General features: G+C 42.0%; 1 protein-coding gene and 2 long non-coding RNA genes across 13 annotated transcripts in view; 2 read left to right on the forward strand and 1 right to left on the reverse strand.

The window, feature by feature from the left end:
* The first annotated feature begins 602 nt into the window (after positions 1-602).
* LOC309365985 lies at positions 603-14,940 on the forward strand. Its single transcript, XR_014166354.1, has 3 exons — positions 603-684; positions 755-821; positions 14,797-14,940. It is a non-coding gene; the product is annotated as an uncharacterized lncRNA (long non-coding RNA).
* Positions 5,159-26,750, reverse strand: part of MAP4K3 (mitogen-activated protein kinase kinase kinase kinase 3) — a 65,562-nt gene continuing 43,970 nt past the window's right edge. For all 9 annotated transcript variants that reach the window (XM_081903856.1, XM_081903857.1, XM_081903859.1 and 6 more), the window contains 16 exons: positions 25,853-25,895; positions 24,362-24,524; positions 23,319-23,431; positions 22,200-22,241; positions 20,050-20,134; positions 18,222-18,301; positions 17,518-17,578; positions 17,307-17,424; positions 15,991-16,049; positions 14,996-15,099; positions 13,686-13,857; positions 13,069-13,137; positions 12,888-12,980; positions 10,620-10,690; positions 9,224-9,279; positions 5,159-7,180 (listed from right to left, as the gene is read on the reverse strand). In XM_081903856.1, the coding sequence (XP_081759982.1) occupies positions 7,093-7,180; positions 9,224-9,279; positions 10,620-10,690; positions 12,888-12,980; positions 13,069-13,137; positions 13,686-13,857; positions 14,996-15,099; positions 15,991-16,049; positions 17,307-17,424; positions 17,518-17,578; positions 18,222-18,301; positions 20,050-20,134; positions 22,200-22,241; positions 23,319-23,431; positions 24,362-24,524; positions 25,853-25,895 (1,417 nt within the window). In that variant the 3' untranslated portion in view covers positions 5,159-7,092. The remainder of the gene's footprint in view (positions 7,181-9,223; positions 9,280-10,619; positions 10,691-12,887; positions 12,981-13,068; positions 13,138-13,685; positions 13,858-14,995; positions 15,100-15,990; positions 16,050-17,306; positions 17,425-17,517; positions 17,579-18,221; positions 18,302-20,049; positions 20,135-22,199; positions 22,242-23,318; positions 23,432-24,361; positions 24,525-25,852; positions 25,896-26,750) is intronic.
* On the forward strand, positions 16,061-25,841 carry LOC309366088. Of its 3 annotated transcripts, none has more exons than XR_014166488.1 (3): positions 16,061-16,206; positions 21,851-21,955; positions 25,013-25,841. It is a non-coding gene; the product is annotated as an uncharacterized lncRNA (long non-coding RNA). The 3 variants fall into 3 exon arrangements; XR_014166489.1 differs by lacking the exon at positions 16,061-16,206 and adding an exon at positions 18,308-19,712; XR_014166490.1 differs by lacking the exons at positions 16,061-16,206; positions 25,013-25,841 and adding exons at positions 18,308-19,712; positions 22,943-23,280.

Here is a 26,750-nt window from a genome sequence, read left to right on the forward strand (position 1 = left end):
GAGCCGCCAGGGGTGGTGGCAGCGGCGGCGGCGGCGGCGACGGAGGGACCCAGGGCCGGGGGGCGGCGGCGACATCCCTTGCCCGCTCGCTCGCCGCCCGGCCCGGCCTTCCCTCACTCAGCGCCGGGGCTGGCCTGGGACAAGGCACCGCCGGGCATCCTTTCCCTCGCCCTGACAGGACGCGGCGAGCGGGGCAGAGGGCGGCCGAAAGGGCGACCGAGGGGAAGCCCTGCCCGGCAACGGCAGGAAAGTGACGGTTGCTGAGGGGAGGGAGGGGCAGGGTCCCGAGCGCGGCTTTGAATTCTCGGGCGGCGCGAGCGGGGTGGGGGTGGGGGCTGCTCTTCCCTTGCCCTGACGGTTACAACCGCCGGCGCGTGCGCAGTCGGCGCAAAGGCCGACGGGGCGTGCGCAGATCGGGTCGCCTCCAAGCTCTCCTCCCCTTTTCTTCGCTTCCCGCAACCTTATTCTCTGGAAGTCGATCCGGCTCGGCGTTGCCTTTCCCCACTTCCCCCGCCCCTTCCTCTTCAGGGCGGAAGTGAAAGTCGGAACACCTCGCGCGACGCAGCGCAACAAGTCTTTCTCAATCCGCTTGGGGAGGAGGTGTTTTCAATTGTGGGGGAAAGAGAGAGAGAGAGAGGAAGAGACGGATCATTTCCACAGCGCCCCCTGCGGAGAGGAGGACAGGTGAGCTGCGCTCGCCTGCGAGAAGCCCACGGTTCCTTAGATAGGAAGAAGCTTTATAAACAAAACAGAGCCGAGCAGTTCTATCCTGTTTCCACTTGCTGTTTTTATTTAACCCACTCCACTTATTTAAACCAAAGGTTTGTACACTGACCACTAATAACGAATCATATGTTGTAGATATTATTGCAAATTTATTATGCTATTTTTACGATGTACAAATGACATTAGGAGACTTGGTCTTTTTATTTATACACTTTATTATTCAAGTGGCTTGGGGTGTTGTCATAAACTTCTAAAACTTATAATGTATGAATATAAAATGTTACTTTCTAAATTTCAATAGTATTTTAATACAGTGCTATACCTTTAGTGCCACACTGCTGTCCAGCGGTACCTCGGGTTTCATACGCTTCAGGTTACATACACTTCAGGTTACAGACTCCGCTAACCCAGAAATAGTGCTTCAGGTTAAGAACTTTGCTTCAGGATGAGAACAGAAATCGTGCTCCGGCGGCACTGCTGCAGCAGGAGACCCCATTAGCTAAAGTGGTGCTTCAGGTTAAGAACAGTTTCAGGTTAAGTACGGACCTCCAGAACGAATTAAGTACTTAACCTGAGGTACCACTGTATAGTGTTTGCTGAGGGCAAAGAAAGGGGACAGGCAGATGACACACATTTTTTACTTGTGTCGAGAACTTTTATCCACCAAAGGAAAACTTTTTGCCTTTCACCCAATTTGCTTTGTCTCCTCTTTGATCAGTTGAGGAAGGCATCTAGCAAAATGGCACAAATTACATTTAGGCTTTAGCTTGGAGATTTCCTGTCACAATCTCTGTGGCCTTGTCAAGAGCAGCCTCATGGTGGTGCCCTTGTCTGACTGTATGTTCTTGTCATAAACGCAGAGAGGGGCAGGAAGCCTGTGGGGAAACGCTGCGTATGTGTCTGTCCGATTATGTTTTGTGCTCTGAAAACTATTTCCTCCACCTCCATTGATGTCAGGGTGCAGCTGTCAAAGTTTGAGGCCTCGTGCTGTCACTATGCTGCAGGAATGTTTAGCAGTACAGTATCTGTTTGGATAGGTTCTGCTGCACTTATACCTGGTTTTAGCTTATCCACCTACTCGGAGAAGTATTTGGCAACTTTTACAATGAATGCAAATATTACTCTCACTCTGTGCGGCAGCACACACAGTCAGTAGCGGTCAGTGAGGCTGTGATACCCTCTTGCCTTCCAAACGCCCTGGGGCGAGGCAGTGGGAAGGGGCACTGTGTCAGAGCCAATCTAACCCTAGAATCATAGAATCATAGAGTTGGAAGAGACCACAAGGGCCATCGAGTCCAACCCCCTGCCAAGCAGGAAACACCATCAGAGCACTCCTGACATATGGTTGTCAAGCCTCTGCTTAAAAACCTCCAAAGAAGGAGACTCCACCACACTCCTTGGCAGCAAATTCCACTGTCGAACAGCTCTTACTGTCAGGAAGTTCTTCCTAATGTTTAGGTGGAATCTTCTTTCTTGTAGTTTGGATCCATTGCTCCGTGTCCGCTTCTCTGGAGCAGCAGGAAACCACCTTTCTCCCTCCTCTATGTGACATCCTTTTATATATTTGAACATGGCTATCATATCACAAAAGAGGAGGTTAAGGGGTGACATGATAGCCATGTTCAAATATATAAAAAGACGTCACATAGAGGAGGGAGAAAGGTTGTTTTCTGCAGCTCCAGAAAAGCGGACACGGAGCAATGGATCCAAACTACAAGAAAGAAGATTCCACCTAAACTTTAGGAAGAACTTCCTGAAAGTAAGAGCTGTTCGACAGTGGAATTTGCTGCCAAGGAGTGTGGTGGAGTCTCCTTCTTTGGAGGTCTTTAAGCAGAGGCTTGACAACCATATGTCAGGAGTGCTCTGATGGTGTTTCCTGATTGGCAGGGGGTTGGACTTGATGGCCCTTGTGGTCTCTTCCAACTCTATGATTCTATGATCACCCCTTAACCTCCTCTTCTCCAGGCTAAACATGCCCAGCTCCCTTAGCCGTTCCTCATAAGGCATCGTTTTCAGGCCTTTGACCATTTTGGTTCTCCTCCTCTGGACACGTTCCAGTTTGTCAGTGTCCTCCTGACACTGTGTCCAGTGCTGTGCCTGCAGGAGGTGCGAAGGCGGGAGAGTACCCTTGCCCTCATAGTGACCCTGAGGGTCTCCCATTTGGTGTCACCCCAATGCATTGCAGGGACCCTCTTACCACTCAACATCCAAAAAACCCAAGTGCAGCACCAACAAGTACAAAATAACCCCTCTGCAGCGCCACAAATCCAACTCAATGGTGTAACGTTGGAAAATGACAATCACTTCTACCTACGCAGTTATCTTTTCACAAGGGTCAACATTGATGCCAAAATCCAGCATCGCCTGAGCTCTGCGAGTGCGGCTTTCTCCCGATTGAAGTGCAGAGTGTTTGAGGACTGGGACATTCGCAGGGAAACCAAAATGCATTTACAAAGCTATTGTACTACCAACCTTACTATATGCTTGTGAAACACGGACCACTTATAAACGCCATCTCCAACTCCTCGAAAGATTCCATCAGCAGTGTTTCTGAAAAAATTTACACATCACTTGGGAAGACAGGCGAACTAATATCAGTGTACTGGAAGAGGCAAAGATCACCAGTGTTGAAGCAATGATTCTTCAACATCAACTTTGCTGGACTGGTCATGTTGTGCGGATGCCTGATGATCGTCTTCCAAAGCAACTACTCTATTCCGAACTTAAAAATGGAAAGTGTAATGCTGGTGGTCAACAAAAGAGGTTTAAAGACTGTCTCAAGGCAAATCTTAAAAAATGACAACTGGGAAACACTGGCCTGCGAGTGCTCCAAAGGTGTCATGGGCTTTGAAGACACTCGAGCTCAGGATGCAAGGGAGAAACTTGCTAAGAGGAAGGCATGCTTGGCAAATTCACACCGTTATCAATTCCCACCCGGAAACCAATGTCCTCACTGTGGAAGGATGTGTGGATCCAGAAGAATTGGCCTCCACAGTCACTTACGGGCTCATTGTTAAAACCGTGTTTATGGAAGTCAATCTTACTCAGCTACGAGTGATCGCCAAAGATCTTGTTTGTAGGCTGGGGTGCAAGCCAGTCACATATTTCCACTCTCCTCATATGGGATCTGCTCAGACTCGGGAAGTGTGTACATACTGGCTAGCAGGGTAACTGGAAACCCTGTGTGTGTGTTTCTCTCAGGGAGAAGCAATTTCAAGGAGAAAGGCATTGGAAATAGGACTGGCTTTCCCTTTCTGCTTTACAGAAATACAGCAGTTTGTGGCGCTGTCATTTCTAGTTTGGGGCCTTTGAAGTCTTGGGAGCAAGTTCTGTTTATTCCAGTGGACCCTGCACAGAATATCCACTTCTTAGCTTTGAGTTTAGCATATGTTACCTGCAATACCAGCAATTGCTGTGGCTTCGTTTCATAGTGGCTGTTCATGCTTCGTTTTGATTGTGAAGCAACTTTCGTTAGCGCCGTGAAATAGGTGTGCTTCTGGATATAAGTCAAAACTACTTGTGCACCTTATGCAAACTCTGCTTTTATGTTCACTTTGGAAAGAGCAATCAAAGCATACTGAAAATCTGACTGGAACCATTTCCAAGATCCTGGTTTAAAATTTTGGGGATGAGACGCTAAAGAAAATGTGACAAGTACAGGGGGAAATTACACTTGTGCATTGCGTAGATGCCACAGAAATATCCAAGTATTGTTAACGCACCCCCTGTACTAGTTAATGGTGGACATTTGCTCAAATTGATTATTATTGCAAGATTGGTTAACGTGAACTGGTATTAATTTCTCAAGGGATCCTTTAATAGTTTTGCTCAAAAACCTCTATACCCAAACAGGCTGGAGGAAATGTGTTTGTGTGCGTAGTTTTCACCAATTCCTCCTCCCCTGGAAGCCCTTTGGAAAGCTGCTTCAGAAGGTTGCTGGACCCTCCCCTGTGGGAACCTCCACCGATTTTGGGCCTCTTCTACAAAAAGAAGAACTTCTGTTCACAAAAGGGACATTCCGGATTCAACCCACAGGGGATAATGGAGGTTCTCAGAAATAATAATTATTTTTGTGTTTTTATATTTTAAACCACCCAGTTATCTTCAGATGAAGGGTGATACTGAAATCAAATAAATAAAATTAAAAACAACCAGTTTTGTTTGAATCAAAAGAAGGTATTCAAAGGAGGAAGTAAATTCAAGATTTACTAAGAAGCTATTGGTTAATTATAACTTAAATCTTCTCCAAATGTGTTTATTAATGTGTTCTTAACATTTATTTTATATAGAGTGTAATGTAAAAGTCAAAGTAACTAGTCATCTTAATTTTTATTCTTTCTACATTTTTATTGGAATCAAAACTGATTTCAGTTAAGAAAACTTTCCCCCGATCAGAAAATTAGTGCAGATGATAATCCACTTGTACAACAAACATGTTAAAAAAAGTTTATTTTACATTATATACATTATGAAATATTCAAAAGCATTAACAACATCAATACAGACCATAAATCACTTCTTAATGTAGTTTTGTTCTTAGTCTATATCACAGTATAAAGAACTTATTAAAAAAAAAAAGTGCCAGTATGTGCATTTTTCTCAAACTTGGCATTTACATACTGCACTGGGGGGGAAAAATCTAAAATAGGTTTCCTCAAAACTAAAATTCCTGTGATGTGTAATAAAAACCATTTAAATCATTTGCGTGAGGTAGTAACTAAATCATTTGGCCGGGTGTTAAGACATTAAAAAAAAGTGAAAATAAGGCCATTAAAAAAAAATAAAAGCAAAAAAGCCCCAAACAGGCCAAATTAAGACAATTATTCCATTCAACAACTCTTTTTCTATTCAGAACAGCTATTCTGTATGTGCAACCTCTTATGGCAGCAGATTTCAAGCTTCCTGCCTTCAGAGAAATCAGCTTGTGCGCTGATGAAGCTCTGCATGTTTGCAAAGGATTTTTGGGCACTGTATGTGTTGCACACTCAGTGAACACACGGTTGCTTGCTAGGCACACTGAATGGGCCTTAGTGCTGCCCATCTTACAGACTCTGCAACTGCTCATGGCAAGGGGGAAAATCAGTAGGGGTAAGCATGCTGTCCTTCAGGAATGCTTTCCACTATTACCGATCATCTCAGGGAGAAGACCCCTGCAAAGTATTCCAAGAGATTCTGGGGTTCCCTGGAACAGAGCTTGAAAAACCTACACAATCCCACCATGTAAGGAAATCAGGAACCGGTATGGGATCCTATGGTACAAAGTTATCCTATAAGAACCGCAGAACAGCTCTGCAGCTCCAAATGGGTACATTGGCAATTCGGTGTGGATGTTAACTCGTTCTGTCCTTCCAAGTCAGTTATCAACATCTCAATGAGGAAAATGCACACCTTCATCTTAATGCAAGTGCTAAGGAATATTTTGCAAGTACAGAACAGGATACTTTTGCAGGTGGCTATTTGGGTCCATCCCAAAGTATTTCAACCACTTCCATGATGTAGAATGCTGTAATCTGTTGTTGTTGTTTTTTGCATGATATGAGCAGCACTGGTTAACAAAGACTCATAATAATGCTAATTTTACCATTGCAGACATTTAGAATTACAGCAAGGTACCACTATTCAGGATTTATTCCCATTCCAAAATATGTACTCCCCCGCCCCCAAGCACAGAAAATAATTAAAGAATTTTCCTTAAATATAAAAATACAGGTGTTCAACTGGCTGGTTTCACAAAGAAAACTACCCCAAACTCCTAAAATTATAACGCCCAAATCATATTCACAATGTCACAGCTTACGTTTGTGACTAAATACATCACATATTAATACTTTGTGCAACCAAAAACACCAGTGTACTTGCATATAATTAAAAACAAGATCGTAATAGGATTGCAGTCTTGGTTACAATGTCTAAAAAGGTAAGGTTTATTTGTATTAGTAAATTACATAATAAAATACAATAGTGTTATTAAATGTGCTGTGTTTATCGCTAGCATCCAATTCTTGAAGAGTCCTTAAAATAGTACCCCAAATGCAATTTTATGTCCTCAGCTTTTTTACATTTATACAGATAAGACATTTGACCACTATCTACATAAACTCAAGAGAGGCTTTCAGCAATACATTTCACTGAAAAAAAAATTCTGCATATGTACAAAGATTACATAATGGTGAATCAAGCACTTTTGTGGTATTAATGTGCTAACCGTGTCCGTATCATTCAGGCACTCACTCTCCCATACATCACAATAAATTACAAAGCAACTGAAGTGGGGGTACTGCAGCTTTTGTGCAATTTCAGCCATCCTAAAGTGTTGAAGCAGTAGTGTTTCTCTGTTCATGATTCAATCGCCATGCATATTGCTTCTCAGTAACTATTTTCATGGCCTGCTAAGATGTATAGATTGCTGTTGGCTGTCGGGTTGTCGGTTGGCCTGCTTTCCAGTACCACAACTCTGAAGGGTGGGATGGGTGGGTAGGTGGAGTAGAAGAAGAAGAAGGAAAAAAAAGGAATACGTTAATCCACTACTTATAAATCAAATTGGGGCTAGGCTCCTGGCAGGAGGGAGGTGAGCAGAGCACATCGTCAAGAAACCCTCTGATGGAGCCATGAGGCTACAAAAATTACAGATTGGCAAATCAAATTACAGGACTTGGTGGAGACAGCTCAACTGACTAGTAAACTCAGAGGAAACTCAAAGCAAAAATTTGCGGAAAAATGGGATGGTTATAGAAGATACGTTCAAAAATACAATAATAGTTTTGACTCCGTGCTAGCATTCGAGTGATAAAGGAACTAAAAGGAGGTGGACAACAATTAAGGATTTATTATGTTTTCAGAATGTATTAGAAAAATTATACAGAAAGGTTTATTGTTTTGTGTACATTTAAATGTAAGATAAAATATATGCAAAGGGACTTGACAGGAAGTCAAAGTTGAAGAAAAGATTTTGGAAGATAAAAGGGGGGAAATATTTGCTTTCATTATTATCATTTTGTGTGCAGGTGTGGGTGTCTGCACATATGTGTGTTGTTGTATGCAATGTTTCGGAGGAAATAAGACGGTAAATAACAAATAACAAACTAAATATTGATGTATGTAATTTTTATTTCTTAGTTATATTTAGTGGTAGTATGGCTGTATTGTTTTTTGTAACAAAATCATTCAATAAAAATTATTTTTAGAAAAACCCCTCTGATGGAGGGCTTCTCCTCAGCACCTGCTCCACCACCTCCAATTCACAACCAGGATTGGTTGTGGACAAGTGTGTAAATTGTAAATTGTCATTTACAAGTGTGTAAATGGCAATGGCAGCAAAGCTCTGCGGTCACAGCTGCTCCCTACCCTCTTCCTCTGGGTGGTGGTGGGAACTGGTTACCTCAGGCCCAATTTTCATAGCCCAGAGGGAAAGGGCAAGAAAGTGAGTAGCTGGTGGCTCTTACTACTTTTCTGGGGCAGTGCCCCCTCAACAGTTGTCCTATTAGGCTAACCCCTGGTGCTGGCTCTGAGCTGCATGGTCAATGTATTTATTTATGAACATAGGTAAATGTATAGGACCCCTGGACCTCTTCTGAAGGCGGGCGGGGGGCAAAAGTCTTTGTCCCCCCCCGCCTGCCTTCAAAAGCCGTCCGGAGGCTTTTAAATCGCCCCGGACAGTCCCGGCACGATTTAAAAGCCCCCGGGACGGCAGGCTGGGGGGACAAAGACTTGTGCCCCCCGCCCGCCTTCGGAAGAGGTCCTGGACCTCTTCTGAAGGCGGGCGGGGGGCAAAAGTCTTTGCTCCCCCCCGCCTGCCTTCAAAAGCCGTCCGGAGGCTTTTAAATCGCCCCGGGACAGTCCCGGGGCGATTTAAAAGCCCCCGGGAAGGCAGGCAGGGGGGACAAAGACTTTTGCCCCCCACCGGCCTTCAGAAGAGGTTGGGGGACAGTGTCCCCGGACCTGGTCTGAAGGCGGTTTCCATAGGAACGCATTAATTGATTTTTAATGCATTCCTATGGGAAACCGCGCTTCGCAAGACGAAAAACTCGCAAGACGAAAAGACTTGCGGAACGAATTAATTTCGTCTTGCGAGGCACCACTGTAAACTACTTCTGGTGCAATGGAAAACCGTGACGGAAACCAGAGCACACAGGAATGCTGTTTACCTTCCTGCTGCAGTGATGCCTACTTATCTACTTGCACTGGTGTGCTTTCAAACTGCTAGGTTGGCAGGAGCTGGGACAGAGCAATGGAAGCGCACTCCGTCACAGGCTTTTAAACCACTGACCACGAAGCTCAGTGGTTTAGACCACAGCGCCACCCATGTCCTATGAACACACACACACACTCACTGTTGTATCATAAAATATATATTACAGCAGTTAACAATATGAAAACATAAAACCAAAGAATAAAATCACAGAAAGTTAAAAACAAAACAAGAAATTTAAAACAATACCAGGCCCTACTCCCTCCCCACTTGAACCGTTTCCACTCTTGTTTCAATATGTTATCATACCTGTCAGAGCCAAGGAGTCTGAATATTCTTGTACTGTCGGAAATTTCCTGTGTGATCTGTTTGAAAAGCCAAACAAATACTTAGTGGAGTTTTAAGTGTCTGATATAATCAAGGCTTAAGACAAAACTAAGAGGATAGCATGTTAATATCTTTGCTCCCTGCCCTGCCCCCAGCCCCTCCTGCATCTGCCACCAGGGCTGGGGCTGTGAGAGACATAGAAGCAGCCACCAACCAGGGAATTCCTGGCCTGTGTGGGACCAACAGCTGATCCAACAGTTAGGAGATTTGGCAGCAGAATGGCATTTTCTGGCACATTGGAGAACAAGGGGAGAAGACTGAGATACACCTTTGCCCTACTGTAGTTATGATGGTTTCACTGTCTTCTTTTATTGAGTTTTGAATATATTTGCAATCCTTCCTTTTGGCAGCTTTACATAAATTTACTCTATTTTTTTTTTGTAAAATATTTATTGGGGTTTTTTATAAAAGAACTACAAAGATAATAAACAGCATTGCTTTGTTTTAACAAAATTTCATAACTTCTTTGGACTTCCTCACGTCTCCCGCTCCCACTTACATCGTTAATAAATTTTTTCAAGCAAATTATCATCTTATTTGCAATTTAGTAACCACTCATTTAAATATAATGTAACAATTCTCCAACAGATTTTTGTTTCTCTTAATCTCACTTATCGTCAAATTCCGATCCAGTTTAGTGATGGCCAATTATTTATAACCAAGCATCCTTCTTAACATTCCACTAAATCACAATATTTTTGTAGATAAATCTTAAATTTCTTCCAATCTTCTTCAATCCTTTCTTCTCCCAGGTCTCGAATTCTGCCAGTCATCTCCGCCAGTTGCATATAGTCCATCAGTTTACATAAATTTACTCTAACCAGAAACTAGTGTTTGAAGACACTGACAAATTTAAAAATCAGTCAGCTAAGGAGTGCCTCTCTTTAGTAGAACTACTAAAGGAAAAGTGCTATGTAGAAATTTACATGCTCCAAGTGTTTTACACAGCTTGAAGCAATTCTTAAAATATGCCCTCTATTATACCTCTCTATTATCACCCCTATTCAGATGGCAGAGGGGATATGAGAGAGTTTACAGATAAGCTGAGCAAGGTACCAGGAATTTCCAGCTATTCCTCTGATTAATGTGCCATACATTAGCCATTTCTTTCAGAGCGACCCAAGTACTTACAGACAAACCATTGTATTTTATGAAATTATGTAAAAAAATGAAATATTAATTATGGAAACTTCTATTTGTTTCCAAAATTAATATTTCATTTTTTCACATAATTTCACATAATCTTGCCTTTATTTTTCAAGGCAATTTAAAGGAACAGAACTTTTTTATTATTATTATTCTACCCTGCAATATTTACCTCGTTTGATCGAAAACTCCTGCCTTGCATTCCATGTTTCCAGAAAGCCAGAACACTATCTTGTAGGCAAACTGGAAGAAAAAGACCATTTGAATTAGCTTTTATTACAGACTGCAGCCAAGTGCACATGCTTATTTACACCTAAACTGCATTGAATCTATGCATATCTGAATAGGTGCAGTCCAAAAAGAGTTCAACATGCCTAAGCCCAACTAAAATTGAAGGCCTGGTTCAGACAAATCCCCAAGTTCATATGTATCAGGACCATGTTGTTTTTAGCTGAAAGCAAAAAGGTTTCACTCTCCTTTTGCATGTGGGCCTGAATCTCTCCATGGCTCAGGAACTGAGGTCCAGCTCCAAGGGCCTTCTGGTGGTTCCCTCACTGCGAGAAGCGAGGTTACAGGGAACCAGGCAGAGGGCCTTCTCGGTGGTGGCACCCGTCCTGTGAGATGCCCACCCATGAAATAAACAACTATCTTACTTTTAGAAGACATCTGAAGGCAGCCCTGTTTAGGGAAGTTTCTAATGTTTGATGTTTTATTCTGTTTTTAATCTGTTGGGAGCCGGGAAACCCAACCAGATGGGTGGGGTATTAATAATAATAATAATAATAATAATAATTTAGTTGTGGGGTCACCCAAGCCAACAACAAGGAACCTCGGCTCATGGAGTTAATTAGGACTGGCACAGGTTCCACCCATTAGTCACCATCAACATCCCTAGGACATCACCGTGAGGAAGTCAGTAGGACTGCTGAGGCCCACCTACCTGTCAAAACAGTACACTAGGAATGATGGAACCAAGGATCTGGCCCACCAGCTGGATCCAGCTTCCACCTCTTATCTAAATCAGGTTAGATCATGATCTGAACTGGGCCACTGTCTACCAGCTCCACCTGGTACGCAGGCTAAGACCCTACCTCCCCGCGGACTGTCTCGCCAGAGTGGTGCATGCTCTAGTTATCTCACGCTTGGACTACTGCAACGCGCTCTACGTGGGGCTACCTTTGAAGGTGACCCGGAAACTGCAATTAATCCAGAATGCGGCAGCTAGACTGGTGACTGGGAGTGGCCGCCGGGACCACATAACACCGGTTCTGAGAGATCTGCACTGGCTCCCAGTACGTTTCCGAGCATGATTCAAAGTGTTGGTGTTGACCTTTAAAGCCCTAAACGGCCTCGGTCCTGTATACCTGAAGGAGCGTCTCCACCCCCATCGTTCAGCCCGGACACTGAGATCCAGTGCCGAGGGCCTTCTGGCGGGTCCGTCATTGCGAGAAGTGAGGCTACAGGGAACCAGACAGAGGGCCTTCTCGGTAGTGGCGCCCGCCCTGTGGAACGCCCTCCCATCAGATGTCAAAGAGATAAAGAATTACCTGACATTCAGAAAACATCTTAAGGCAGCCCTGTTCAGGGAAGTTTTTAATATGTAATGCTGTACTGTTTTTAACACTGATTGGGAGCCGCCCAGAGTGGCTGGGGAAACTCAGCCAGATGGGCGGGGTATAAATAATAAATTATTATTATTATTATTATTATTATTATTATTATTATATTATTATTATTATTATTATTTAAGAACGTGCCTGCATGCTTACATTTCACTGATCTCAATAGGACTTGGGTGTCCTCTCACAAGGTGACAAAATGGATTCCTCTTAAAATGAAATGGGGTTGGGGGGAGAGACCCACAACAACCAGGGGACTAGGGGAATCTAAGGGACCATAACCCAGTAAAAACCTCACATTTAACACCCCAATAGCTATTTAATGTTAACACAGAAATTAAGGCATTCAGCTAATGTTTTTTATTTTAAAAAAATATTCCTAATCCCAAAAGTTAGTAAGGGAAATTGCCTAAGGATGGTTTCAGAACCCACAGGAATTAACAATGGAAATCAATGCAAACTCCAGATATCATTTACTGTACATGATACTACTGTAAAACATTTACTTGTTTCTAGAGATATTTAAATGTTAGAATTCTGAAAAACATTGGTATTTTATCCAATAGATACTTTTGCAAACAGTGCTGCAGTCACATATTTGCCTTTGCTCTTGATCTTCCATTGTTTTAAAACAATAGTTTAAACAACTTTTTAAAATGATAATTTATTATTTGTCCCAACTGTTCAGAAATACATAAAATGAATAGTCTGTGGTACTGTGCCTCCTCCAAACTGAATGATGATGATGAGGTTTTCATCATGTTGTGAAATACTCAAGGAGTTAACTAGCTGATAAAGTTTTAAGACTAAACTTTACATACCTATTGTTTCGATCTGGAAATCGAACGTGAGTTCCGAGGACAGTTTCCGACTAGATTTTAATCTGCCTTGCAAATTTACAATTTTTATGCAGCCTGAAAAACAGACACCGTAATTCAGCAGCTTTCCTTACATCATGAAAGTTACTAGAATATGTATGTCTAGGTCAAAGACGTAACTTACAATCCAAACAGACTAAAATGGTATCTCTCTCCAATTGTGTTACATGCGCAACGTTTGTCTGTGTAGTATCTGCCAAAATACCAAAACAAGATTAGTTGACATTCATGTGTAAATATTAATTCAAGGCAAACACTCTCCAGTTCAATTGTTCTGTTTGTATAAGAAAGCCACCGTACAGGGCATTTTTCTTTTCTTTTTGGAATCCATGATCCTGGTTGGTTTGGTACCATGTGAATGAGCCTTTAAGGCTCCCCATAAGTCTTCCCTAGACAAGGGTGGTGCTGGGGCAGGGACTCATTTGGGGGAATGAACGAACGAATAAAATTTATTTATTTATACCGTGCCTGACAAAACTCAAGATGGCTTACAGATAAAAGAAGAAAAAACAATATATAAAAAGCAACCATTGATGGAATTACAACTATATATAATCTGTTTAAAACATAATAGTTAAATAATTTCTCCCCCAGTGACTCAGTCAGAATCACCCCACCTATAGCAGCGATGGCTAACCTTTTGCATCGTGGCCTCTGTAGCAATTGGTAATGGTTCTGCTAACGGCAATGGTTCTGTTAGACAGCTAACTATTTGAAAAGGTGATCGAAAGATACACAAACCTGTTTCTGTAAACCATGAAGAGGTAGAATTTGGGTTGACTGTTTCAAACTTCACCACCTGGTTGAAGTCTTTCCCTTTACTCACACCGACACAAACCAGAGGGAATTCCTGCTCAGGTACTACCAGCATCTCAAACAATCTCAGTGGACAAGGTACAGGAAAGTCTATGTGCTGCATTAAGAAGTAAACTGGTTAGCCACAAAATAGATATGGAGGTATTTGTATAATACCATTAAAGTACTGGGTAGTCTTCAACTATGCACAAGTATAACAAACAAGTGGATGCCCTCCTTTCTCCCCCACCCCCCAATATAGAATCCAACTCTATGATTCTGAGTTGGAAGAGACCACAAGGGCCATGGAGTCCAACCCCCTGCCAAGCAGGAAACACCATCAGAGCACTCCTGACATATGGTTGTCAAGCCTCTGCTTAAAGACCTCCAAAGAAGGAGACTCCACCACACTCCTTGGCAGCAAATTCCACTGTCGAACAGCTCTTACTGTCAGGAAGTTCTTCCTAATGTTTAATATGCTCCCGAGGACTGAGGAAACCCCCATAACAGATTGGGGGGGGATATGAAGGGAGATGTTCTGTTGCACAGGGAAAAACTATTGTGCTGATGGAATGTCACCCTTAGCACTACTATTATTTCAACATCAAAACAGGATAAAATAATGTGCTCATCAATAGTATGGTGACTTCAAGCCTCTTTTAAGAAAGGTGAAACAAGCATCACTAAAACAAGGTTTATGCAGATTTTGCCATTCTTACTAAAAGTGTAGTTATCTGAAGCACTGTGCCAATATCCTTTGACTAAGAGCAAAGCCTTTTTTGATCTTAGTCATAGGATACTGAGAAGCCTTTAAACATTACAACAGCTACAAGCCACTTGATCTTATAGCAGGAAATGCATTAAGTTCCTCCACCTCTTTAAATCAGTGTGCCAGATCTTCAAATTATCTCAGCGGTGGTTAGTTGCAGGCTCTTTTCTGCTGCAGCCCCGGGGTCTGGCATGAGTTACCCAAAAAGATGCTCCAAAGAATCTCCTGGTTGCTTTTTAGAAAGACAGCTGCTTTAATTTTATCTCATCCTTATGTTTTGTTTTTAAGGTGGCGTTTATGGTCTTAATTGGCGCCCCTGGTTTTTGTGTTGTTTTTGAGAGAGTTGGAACAGAAGTGGACAAATCATCATCAACAATAACAAGTAATCCTTTTCACTCTTCAGGCTGGAAGCTAATAGAATACAACAAAATATTTTCTGCTGAGAGAGTAATATTTACAGCAGGATAACTTTTCAAATGCAACCTACCTTGATCAACATGAATTTCTGCATTGGCTCAACCCACTCTAATAGAATGATACTAGACTGCAGGGCCCCACAAAGGTATTTGTGTCCTGAGTAAGGATTCCTCACTAAGAAAGAAAAATGATTTTTTTTTTTAAACCCTTCACAGTAAAGCAAAGTGTAGATGAGTCCTGTGTGAGATGTGATCTGCAAAAGACCAATGCTGCTCTGATGGATTTCTTTCCTGGTACACCAGCTGGGGAGAATCTCAAGCCTGGCAGTGAGATACAGATAGCCATGGAACTATCATAAATATTTCCCCATTTCTGGCACATATAATCCTACTACTGAAAAAGCTCCTGGCTAAGATGAGGCATCTGGTAGGGCTTGACTGCCTGAGACTCATTTTCTCTCTTCATGTGAGGGATTTCAAGCTTCAGACTATGAGAACCACTGGCTCAAGTCCAGAGGAAGCTCTTGAAAGTTGAAAGTGCTCACATGGGATGGTCCTGCTAGCAAATACAGAAGACATACTGCCATTTACTTAAAGACTGTATTTTTCCAGGTTTTTCACTAAATGCAAGAATTATACAATTGTCGCAACCTGTCACATGAACAACCTCTGTTGAACTGTAGTAAAGAACCTAATTTCCCCACATTTTGCTGTTCTTTCCACCCTTCCCTTTGTGACCTGCAGTTGCCACCTGCACAGATTAACACTTGAGGAATACAGAGGAAACTGCAGAGAGGACTCCTCACCCCCCTTGACTGCTGCCTTCCCCTTTCTTTTCTACCTTCCTATGTTACTCTCCCTAAGCCGATTCCCCACTGTTGTGTGACATTTCACAGCACGATGAAAACCCAGATACTACAGAGGCGTTTCGAGAGGTCCAAAAGGTATCCAATGTTAAATTCCAAACAAACCATGTTATTGCCAAAGTAATCCAATCATGTACAAGTTTTACACTACATGTCTAATTTGTATGTATGCGTTGATGTTAGACAGTATCTCTACTTACCCACACAACACTTCTGACACATCTTTGTGTCTGGAATTTTGGTTGACACTGCAAACTTCCTGGAATATATATATTTAAAAATACAAGTTAACCTCCTAATTGTCCTCCTCATCATGATGATCCAGCTGAAGTTCCATGAACAGGCCCAGAATTTCCATGAACACACCTTCTCACAACTCAGTGCCTGCATGACACCTTCGCAAATCTATGCTTCAGGTAAGTGGCGGAGGAAGGGGGGTGCGGTCCACCCTGGGTGTCATTGCTGGGGTGTGTGTGTGTGTGATAAAATGAGGGTTTAAAAAAAAACAAAAAAAAAAACGGCTCACAAAACTTTTTAGGAGTGATGTGGTGGCTTGGAGGTCCCGGGCCACAGGGAGGTTAGGCTGGCCTCAACCAGAGCCAGGGCTTTTTCGACTGTGGCCCCGATCTGGTGGAACGCTCTGTCACAAGAGACTAGGGCCCTGTGGGACTTGACATCTTTCCACAGGGCCCGCAAGACAGAGCTGTTCCACCAGGCCTTTGGCCAAGCCACAGTCTGACCCCCTCCTTTGGTAATCCTCACAGAACTCTAGCCCAATGGTTGCCATTAATTTGATTTTAAAATGAATTTGTTGTTAGCCGCTCTGAGCCCAGCTTTGGCTGGGGAGGGTGGGATATAAATAAAATTTTATTTATTATTATTTATTTAGGCGCCTGCAGGTTCCGCGCTGCCTGAAATGGCAGCGTAGGACATGCGTCTGCCTACTGCCTCTCCCTCAGCCGCCCTACAGCTGAGGGGGAGGCAGCAGAGAGGCTCCAAGCATCGGAGAGGCTTGCCCTGACCCCACAAGCGGATTGCCCCGCCCCTGGCTGCAGGACACTTCCCCACACCAGGCACCCCAACGGCTAGCTATGCCGCTGAGCACCAATCATACTTTCTCTCCTGCTCAGCAGCAGCAATATATGTAAGGGGGCAGAGCAGTGGTAGCTCCCTCCTGGTGCTGCAGGAGCTATGCTCATTGGGGCAGGGTAGAGCAAGGCGGTAGCAAGGTCTCAGGGACCTCCAGGTTGTTGCTTGTGGCCCTGCAGATGCATGTGCAATTGCAGGACACTACAGCCAACCCAAAGTTCCCCTGACCTTGCTGCCACCTCACCCAATGCTATCGCTGTGAGGGCAGTGCTATTGCTGTTTCTGCTCCAAATCCATCAGTGTGGGGCAGACCACTGCTGCTGAGTGTGGGTTTAATCTGCCCTCCAAGATGCTGCAGCACGACCTGAATATTACACATTTGGAACCCCACTCAAAAAAGAAACAAAAGTAGCACAAACTTATTTACCTGGGGAGTATTCTGTCAGGAAGTTTGTGTGCCGGGATAGCCACAGGTAACTTTTGCATTTGCCTTGCATAATCAAATAAACCCGGCAAATTATGGGAATAAAGCTGAGAAGCTTTACCTGCAAATAAAACAACCAATGTAGTACAAGAAGTCGAACTGAAGAACAAAGCCCAGGCATTTACGTCCCAAATTATTCAAAAAGAGCTCTTACCAGATATCGATAGCAAACAATTGTTCATAACGTACAGCCACGTGCACCGTCGGGGAAACAGCTGGTGTAGGGAACATAATGTAAAGTAATAATAAAAGAATGAAGTAATTTTGAAAGAGACATCATGATGGGTAAGAAACTGCTATAAAAATTGCGCTATATATGGTGAGAGCAGTATATTTTCTTGAGCTTCTGTGAGGCAGAGTGGACATTATTTCCAGGGCTGCTGCTGAAGTGCCAAAACTAAAGGGACTTGCTGCTTTTTTTTATTATTGCTTCAGGAAGGTACGAGAGAGAGCACAACTCCTTGTTTCCAAGAATAAAGATGGTATTATCTGTACTTTCTCTTATAGGAGAGGCTGAGCATTGGTATACAGCCAGGATGAGAGTTGAGCAGTTCTCTGGTGAGAGCTGTCATTCTTAGGGAAAGCAAACTCTCAGAGCCCTTATTCAAGCTGAGCTCTGTAAATACCTTAATCTTGTGGCTCTACATTTACACATACTTGCATTTAGATTATCTTCAGATGAAGGGCAGTATAAAAATGGAATAAACAAATAAGCAAGCAAATGGAAATGCTTGTGCTAATGGAACAATCTCCCTGGTGCTACACTGAATTCCGCTCATTATGTTGGGCTATGCTGGGAAATACTAAATTTTAAAATATCACACCACTACATAGGAAAAGCAAAATCTGAAAACAAACCTGTTCCATTGATGTTTCATGGAGCTCATTAAGGTTTAAGGTGTAAATCCCTTCCTCAGCACCAAATATCAAGTACTGGTCTACAAAGATACAAACGTATTTACTATAAATGCCCCACTTTACCAGGCAAAAGCCCTTTAAAGCAACTAACAGATTTTAAAAGCAAAAAAGTGAATAACAATACATAATACAGAGCAGGAGTATCAGTCATGTTAATAAATAATAATTATTATTTATTGAATTTATATACCGCTCTATACCCGGAGGTCTCAGGGTGGTTCACATTAAAAACAAAACAAAACAAAACACTGGGCCTAGTAGACAGCAGACAGCACATGAGAGAAGAGTGTTTTCCATTTCCACTTCAAAGCAAGCCACAGTTCTTTGTTATGCATTCATTTGGGGAACTGTGTCTTGTTCTTGATCTGAAACTACAGGTTAAATCTGGTTTGTTTTAATTAACTAGGGTGAAAATGAATTACAATTCGCCAGGTTCATATGTAACACTGAACTTTGGTTTGTTCTAAAGGAAGAAACAGTTACTATTGTCCCCTGTGAAGTAGTGTGAGACTGCAACAATGAATGAACTTCTTATCAATAGTGTAAGGTTTATCCTGCTCTGGAACTGGTGAAATTTAACTTTCACTGGGTCAACTTATAAAGAAGAATGAGATGGTTATGTGGTAGAACTGACTGCACTACTTTCAGACCAGCAGATGGGAGTATCACATTTCTGAATGCTTTCCTACATAATATGTAAAGCTAGCTGCAAGCTGAAAACTGGACAGGAGACAGAGCTACGATCTTGTTTCCCGCCTCGCTATGAGGTTTTATATGACGAGAACAGGTTGTGATTTCTCATTTGTGGTATAGTTCACTCTCATACTTTTAAGATACTGCCATTTTGTTCTATTGGGTGTATAGACCAGACCAAGAGTGGGAGAATTTCAGGCTCATAAATCTGCATGGGTTTCTGGTTGTGTTAGAATCCCATGGTGTAAAACCGTGGCTTAGCAGGTTATGCTGGTTCTAATACAAAGAACCAGTCTCCAACTGGTCAGCAGAGCTATACAGAATTCTGACCAAAGGCAACCATTTGAGACCCATGTCTTACAGATACAAACAGGGAGCATATCTTACAAATGAGGAACTTGGAGGCTAAGGCAAAAGTGATTAGTACAAGACTAGTCATGGCAGCGAATGTCTTTACTTGCTGTGAAACCATTAAGAATCAGAAACCCCTGCATATTCCTCCCCCCCCCCAATAGATCCTGGTTTCCTTCCCCTGGGACCAAGTCTTATTCATTAAATTATCTGGAGTCAGGACTGAATAGTGATGCAGCAGGTTCATGGAAAATTAAACAGATATTAAAATACATCTTCAAACTCAAAGTAGTAGAACCCCGAACAGTACAAAGAAGCTCAAAAGGGTCTATCGTAAATGGAAAGTGAAATATGAAGCCTAAGTGCAAAGTGTACAAGAGAATCTGGGTAAGTCTGGCAATTATACATGAATTGTAGTTGTCCTAGGATGCCATACTGGCTTAATAAATTTGCCCAAATGTAGCTGTGTTGACTTGCCCAGTACCATGCCCTGGAACAACTAGAAAAGCAATTTGGGCTTCTGACAGGGTAAAAGCTTTGAAATGTATCTTGCAAATGGATTCCAAAGACATAACTTGGAAAGCATCTATCGTGTTATAAGGGCAAAGAATACTGCATGGGAGAGACAAAGTTTGTGAATTCCCAGGGAAGGACATAACTCTCAAATCCTTACAAAATTGTTCTTAAGTGTTTCTTTCTCATCCTGGCTGAAATTGAATATTACCTCTTGTATCAGGATTTATCCATGAAGTTGCACAATGAATTTTCAAGGGGCATCCATTGAAAACCTTTGAAAAGCAAGCACCCATCTGTGAAAAATAAAAGGACACAATTTTTACAACAGATAATTCATCTCACGTGTGTCTTCATTGAATACTGCTTAACAAAATTAGCACAATCAGTGCACTCATATTACTGAAGAAATGCCACCAAAATCTATGGTATTTCAATTCTGTGAGGTGCAGCTTTTCTGCTGTTGCTTTTTGGTACCATTTTCTTCTTCTTCTTTCACTGACTGTCCTTTACATTATTTGCCCACAGTGCCAACTGTGACAACATTATTTGGTTAATGGGCACATTTCATCATAATGTGAGATTTAGCATTAAAAAATTGGCACAGAATTATGTTTGTTGCCACGACTGATCAGATAAAATGGGAAAATGAGGAAGAGCAAGGGTAAAGATGGAGAAGGCAAATGGTGGCAAGAACAACACTGAAACAATGCAAATATATTTGCAATGATGTTGAAAATGGGAGGCACTTTTTGATACATGAGCACAAGACAATGTTTTGGCTCAGTAGTAACCTTAAGTGAACTATTCTAAATGTTGAAGGGGAGGATGGTATACCACCTGAGAAGAAGCTCCCCTTTTCTTCAGCAAAGTTGTCAAGAGAAAGGACTGAAGTACATAACTAACTAAATACAGGGAAACTCCACTTAGTTGCCAACTAACCTGCTCCTGAAATACTCAGGAATACTACTTGTGTTAAAAAATGAATGGGGTACTCAGTCTCAGCGTCCCCTCTGATTTCTAATCTGTCACATTGTTTAATTGACTTATTCTGTGGACAATTCCAAGGAGCAAATTAAAATCAAATATTACAAGTAGGCAAATTCAAAACCCGGTTTTTAAAGAAAGCATCTTAGATATATATTTTATTTGTACATAACATGAGTTCTGGAAAAACCATTAAGCACAAGTTTTCAGTTCCCACTGCTCCTCTGGAATAGAAAAAGGAGCAGCCAAAAGGAAAAAACAAAACCCACTTAAAGTATTATTTTTAATGGGGACCTGGCCTCAAAGAATCCAGGAGGACCCTGAGTTCTCCTGATCCAGCCATTCACTTTACTTTGCAGTGAAGAGCATGTTGTGCATAACTATGGAAGGACAAAAAGCTTGAAGAGCTCTCAATTTTTCTTCTAGTACAATACTGAGGAAAAGCTAGCCTTTGACCTGAATTTTATTTTAAGTGTAAGAACTAGAATTTGCTTGTGTTAATACCTCCACAAACTTAGAAGGCATAAAGAAGGAAACTGAAAGTTGTAAGAACGATCACACTTTGTCAGGGACAAAATCCACTCCTGCAGTCTCAAAACATTCAGCCTAGTATTATAAGCTATGCAGAAGAAAGTAGGGCAAGTTGTCCCTAAAGGAATGAAAACCGAAACTGCAGTTGACAGCGAGTTGAGTTCTCTAGCCTACTCTCCGACATTTCTAGTAATCAAAATATGCTAAATTAGGTGGACTCTTCAAACTGGAGGCCCAATTTTCTTCTAAGAAGGAATTTTAGCATAAAAGGATATACTGTGGCTCAAACAGACTTAGTAAGAGGTATTTAATTTTGAAGTCATCTAATGGGATTCCATCATTCTTCCCTTGAAGTCCAATTCTTTGATAAAAGTGCAACACTGCATTTCAAGATTCAGTAACTGTATTTAGTTAAGAATATAACTATAGCTGAAATATAAATTCAACTCATTTTTGTAAAAAATATTGCCTCATACAATCTACCCCATCTACAGACAACTAAATTACTGATACCTGATCTACAAGACAATGAATAAATATAAGAAGTTATAAATTATATTTGAACAGAAGAGAATGAATTGGACTTGGCAGAAGGCCTAGTAAGTGTATTATTATTATTATTATTATTATTATTATTATTATTATTATTATTATTATTATGTGTATCATACACATATGGGGAAGCTGTCACTCCAAAACTAGTTCAGCTACATTCTAGCAGTTCAACATATATAACACTGAGTATGAGGGTTAAATCCTTAACATAAATGGTAGTCAACAATGCCCTGAGACAGAATTTAAGATATTTTCAATAAACCATCCTATGCGAAACTTAATACTTACATGCACTTTTGGTGTAGGAGGAAGACCGTTACTAATTGGTTTCTGGAAAACAAAAACGCACATTTGAATTGTGACTTTGAAAGATGAGCTATATTTGTGACACAAACACTGAAGGAGCAGGCTTCGTACACATGCATTCGCGAGTCCCCAGTTTCGCTTGCCATGGTGAATGTGATGAGAGGAATCCCAGCCCTGCTCTCCAGGTTGGATCAGTGGAGGGACTGCAGGTTGTCTCCACAGCATTAACCATGGGGAAGACCACCCCTGCTTCCTGCTGTAACCTGGAGAGCAAGCTTGGAGCTTATGCAATCCAGTGCCAAAAGCACTGCTCCTCTCCGCTTCAAGTCTGGATATGGAAAGGTGGTTGGAGATTATTGGTGTACTTCTACAGAACTTTCGAAGCTCAGTGCAACCTCAGGAATGATCTCCCTGTTCCAGATCCAAATCGGGAGACGTGCTTCACAGTAACAGTATACACTCCCACTGCCTCGCTTTCAATTTTTTCCGCAGCTCTCCAGCTTCCAGTGTTCCCCTCCTTTCCCTCCAGGCACTGAAGCATTTCCATGCATCTGCCTTGGGCTCACTGCCACCTCAGCTCTCTCACTCCCTATCTCTCCTGACCTTCAATTTCTGGGACTGCCTTCATTCTTTTGCCCTGCAAACTTCAAGTTTTTGGAAAAGATCTTGCCTTGTCTGTTATTCCTTTCTGAATATCTTAAGATATGTTGTTGTTTTTTGCACAGGCAGTGAGGTGCCAATACCGGGCTCCTGTGTATGTGGAAAAACACGCTAGTTTCTGGGCCACCTCCTTCAGACTAACAACAGCCAGGGTCACAGAAGGAACAGGTAATTCCCTTCTGTCATTTGAGTTCATGAAGGGCTTAGTCCCTGAAGATGAAAAAGTAGGTTTCAGACACATATAGATTCATGGCTTGGGCCTATGTGGCAATACACTGCTTAATTTTACACACAGACACCTCCATCCAAAAGCTTCTAACATACCCAGGTGCTCCAATGCACATACTACAAAATATTGCGAATGAAGATGCCAAATATATAGCACACGTAAACCAGGAAGCGCCATGCTTTACAGAAACAGTCAAATGGAGCATTACTTACCAGAACTTCCTTCTTTTCTCTTCTAGAGAGATTGGTGTGTCTATTCTCATTTGGCTCTTGATGGGGAGATCCTTCTCTGTCGCCATTTGTCTGGACAGAATTCAATCCATTCCCTTCACAAGAAAAATTCAGAGACCATTACAGAGCATAAACCACCATTACAATTAGCAAGGTTCCCAAAGGGCATTTGCTTAATCCAGGGTGGCCAAACCCTTACCTCCCCCATCCCTTGGGCCAACCTTCATAGGTAGGTAGGGTTGCTCATCTGTCAATCACAGCGCCTATAAGCTCATCGGTACTGAGAGCAGACCCACTGGCTATACTGGGAAGTTCTCAGTTGGGAACTCCCTAAGACAACTGATTCAGCTTTACTAAGACAGCCGATTCAACTAAGACTGGTGTCACATATGATGGCAAGTGGACACGGTTTGGGGGAAATGACCAGGCCTAAATAGGCCTATGGGTCTTAGTATCCTTCATTAAGTCATCTATGCCTCAGCTTCAGGCACTAAATGCATGAAGAGCAACTGGGACTCCATTTTACTAAAGTCCAAGCTGGAACATGTTCAGAAGTACTACAAGGCCTATCTGTTCATGCTGAACTTTGGGGCTGAGGGACAAGTTTGGAAAGCATGAGGAGATACCAGTGAAGGGAATAAAGTTTATTCTATTCTGGTGGAAGTGCTGTTTATTGTCCTAAGCCTTGTGAAAGTGTTCAGTGGCAGAATTCCATAGTCCTCAATGATTGTTGTTTGGACACATATCAGTACAATGTATCACAGACATGTACATAGTTTTGATAAACACAATTTTAGAATTTATTTTAGAATTTATTTCCATGTTCAGCGGCTTAAAGAAGGTTGGGGGGGGGGACACCACTAAAATCTAAACGGGTGTGTTTTTTTAAGTGAGCATTTTCTGCTGCTTGCCCAGAGCAAAACATGCTTATTTAAGAATAATTCTGGAATATGTATTGAAGAAGGCAAAATTAAACTGCTGTTATTAAAAGAATTTGTGAATTATCTGTAATTCATCAACATTACCTAAAGCATGAGATTTCTGTGGCGGTAACCGAGGTGGTGGTGGTCTGGGTGGTACTTGGGTGTTTGATTTTGCAGGACTTTCTGAAACAGGACATCTTTTGATGGTTCCTTGATTATCATCCTCAGAAGAATGGATCTCCTGTGGTACGTAGATGGATTTAGGCTGAAATTATAAAATTTATTAGTCCATGTTTTTGAATTCATATCACATCACCTTCATATTAAAACTTTCATACCAAGTCATTAAAATGTGTTCAGGGAATACAGTAGAAATGAAGGAGTAGCAGGAGCCACGTATAAGGAATTCTTCAGCTGAAATTTCATGGCTAGAAATGAAAGGCTTTCTAAAAGTCTACAGAAAACATCCCTATTTTGTTTGTTTGTTTGAAAATTTATAACTTGCTGTTTCATAAAATATAATGTGGCTCATAACATATTAAATACAATACAATCTAACAAAAAAATCTGCAAAGCATAATTGAAAACATCAGTAAAACAGCCTTCAGTCTGTTTTTGGACAAGGTGCAAATCAGATTATGGTTTTCTAAAATCACATATATCACCTGCATATTAGCCAAATAGAATTAACTTAAAAGAGGGACTTAATAATGTATTATGTTCCCTCTACTGACATAAGCTATCTGTCAACAGACGGAGAAGAAAGTAATTTTTGGTGATTTTCTCGCTGCTTCTGTAAATCTGCTATGAAGAGCTGGAGAAACCTCTGGAGCAGATTTCAGGGGCTGCAGATTGGAGTAGCAGCAGAAAACTGCTCCCCTCATGATCCTGACAGATGCCTTCCGGAAATAGAGAGGGGCAGAACTGGATGTGACCCATGAAGATTGCCATTCAATAGGCTAAAAAACAGCATGTATACTGGGGTAAACAGTTTGGCAAAGCAGACTGCTAAAAGAGAAGGCAACTGAAACTATCACTGTGTTCAGATGTTTTTACGTTACTGTTACTCTTTTCCTCTTTTTGTAAACTGCATTGAGGTTAGGTTCTGAGGGGGTTGGGAGAACCCCCAAAACAGCATTATGTGGTTGGTAAGGAGGGATCATTCCAACTGGCAAGCTAATATACTGGCACAGATGAAATATCTGTATTAGCTGAATCCCACCCATTGACTTCCATTTCCATTTTAAAAACTGACCACGGTTTGTAGTCATCTGACATAAAATTATGGTTCAGGTATAGTCAGGTCAGATGTTAACAAACCATCATTTATTATAATAATCTCTCTCCTGCTTTCAAGTGAAGCTATCTTAGTTGCCCAAGCCAGTTTCTTAGTTTGGAAAGAACGGAAAAATGATTTAAGAAACCAGAAATTGTTGCCAAAGCCAGGCACGGGCAGGGGGTTTGAAAGGGCAGGGGCAAGGAGAGAATGTGCAGGCATATATTTTCTTGAACCGAAGTTTATGATATCAGAGGTGTTACATATGAACTAGGCCAGTAAGCATATTTCCTGCAAGTAGTGATAGCCCCTCTTACCTTTGGCGGTAAAGGTGGTGGCACTTTAGCCTTCATAGTTGAGCTACAAGAGGGAAAACAAGGATGAACTACAAAGATTCGTTGATCATTTTAAAAGTTAGATATTCATTACATATATAAAGATAGAGAGAGAAAGAAGGTACCACTGAAATGATCTAAACTGGGGTGGGCAATATAAAAACTTGGTATTTTTAAGGTGGCCCATGGGTTCTTGACAGATTCCTCAGAACTCCAGTTTAATTTTTTAAAAACGTGTGTGCGGATGTAATGTTCACCATCATGCTTGCAGGAAAATGTGAAAAGAATGGCAAAAGCAATCAGGGTTCGGAAACAAGGTGAGCCAATTACAGCAAGTCAAATTCATTGTTTTTCATGTAGTTATCAAATCCATGCATCAAGGGGCAACATCAGTGGTGGAGCTTCATGCTCCTGCACCGGGGGGGGGGCGGAGAGCAGGTGGGGGCGGGTGTGCCACCTGCAGGGGCATGGCGCACGTCCTGGGGTGGCGCCCAGCACGGGCGGGGAGGCAGGTGCGCCCCCCCCACACTTCTTCCTCCGCCACTGGGCAGCATCCAACGATGCAGCTCTGCTGGAGCAATGAACGTCTGTTTGTGCAATGAAACTTCCTTTCCCTCTCGCTGCCAGTTTCCTGCACACTCTCAAAAATCAGCTTTAGAGGGTTGGGGCAAGTTTTGGCGACATATGGCGGGGTGGGAGGGAGGAGAGGAAACTGAAGTCTTTTTGTGCCAATGGAACTAATCTTGCAGAACAATGGATTGAATTTACCAAGGCCACATTTTGCACATTTGAAGGCGATATGCTTCCTCTACTGCAGTTTGGAATCTACTTTATTAATGAAGATGATGCATGAATTACATTACATGTAACTAAAATATGC

The sequence above is a fragment of the Podarcis melisellensis genome (genome assembly GCF_964234715.1).
Source record: "Podarcis melisellensis genome assembly, chromosome: 3".
Lineage (NCBI taxonomy): Eukaryota > Metazoa > Chordata > Lepidosauria > Squamata > Lacertidae > Podarcis > Podarcis melisellensis.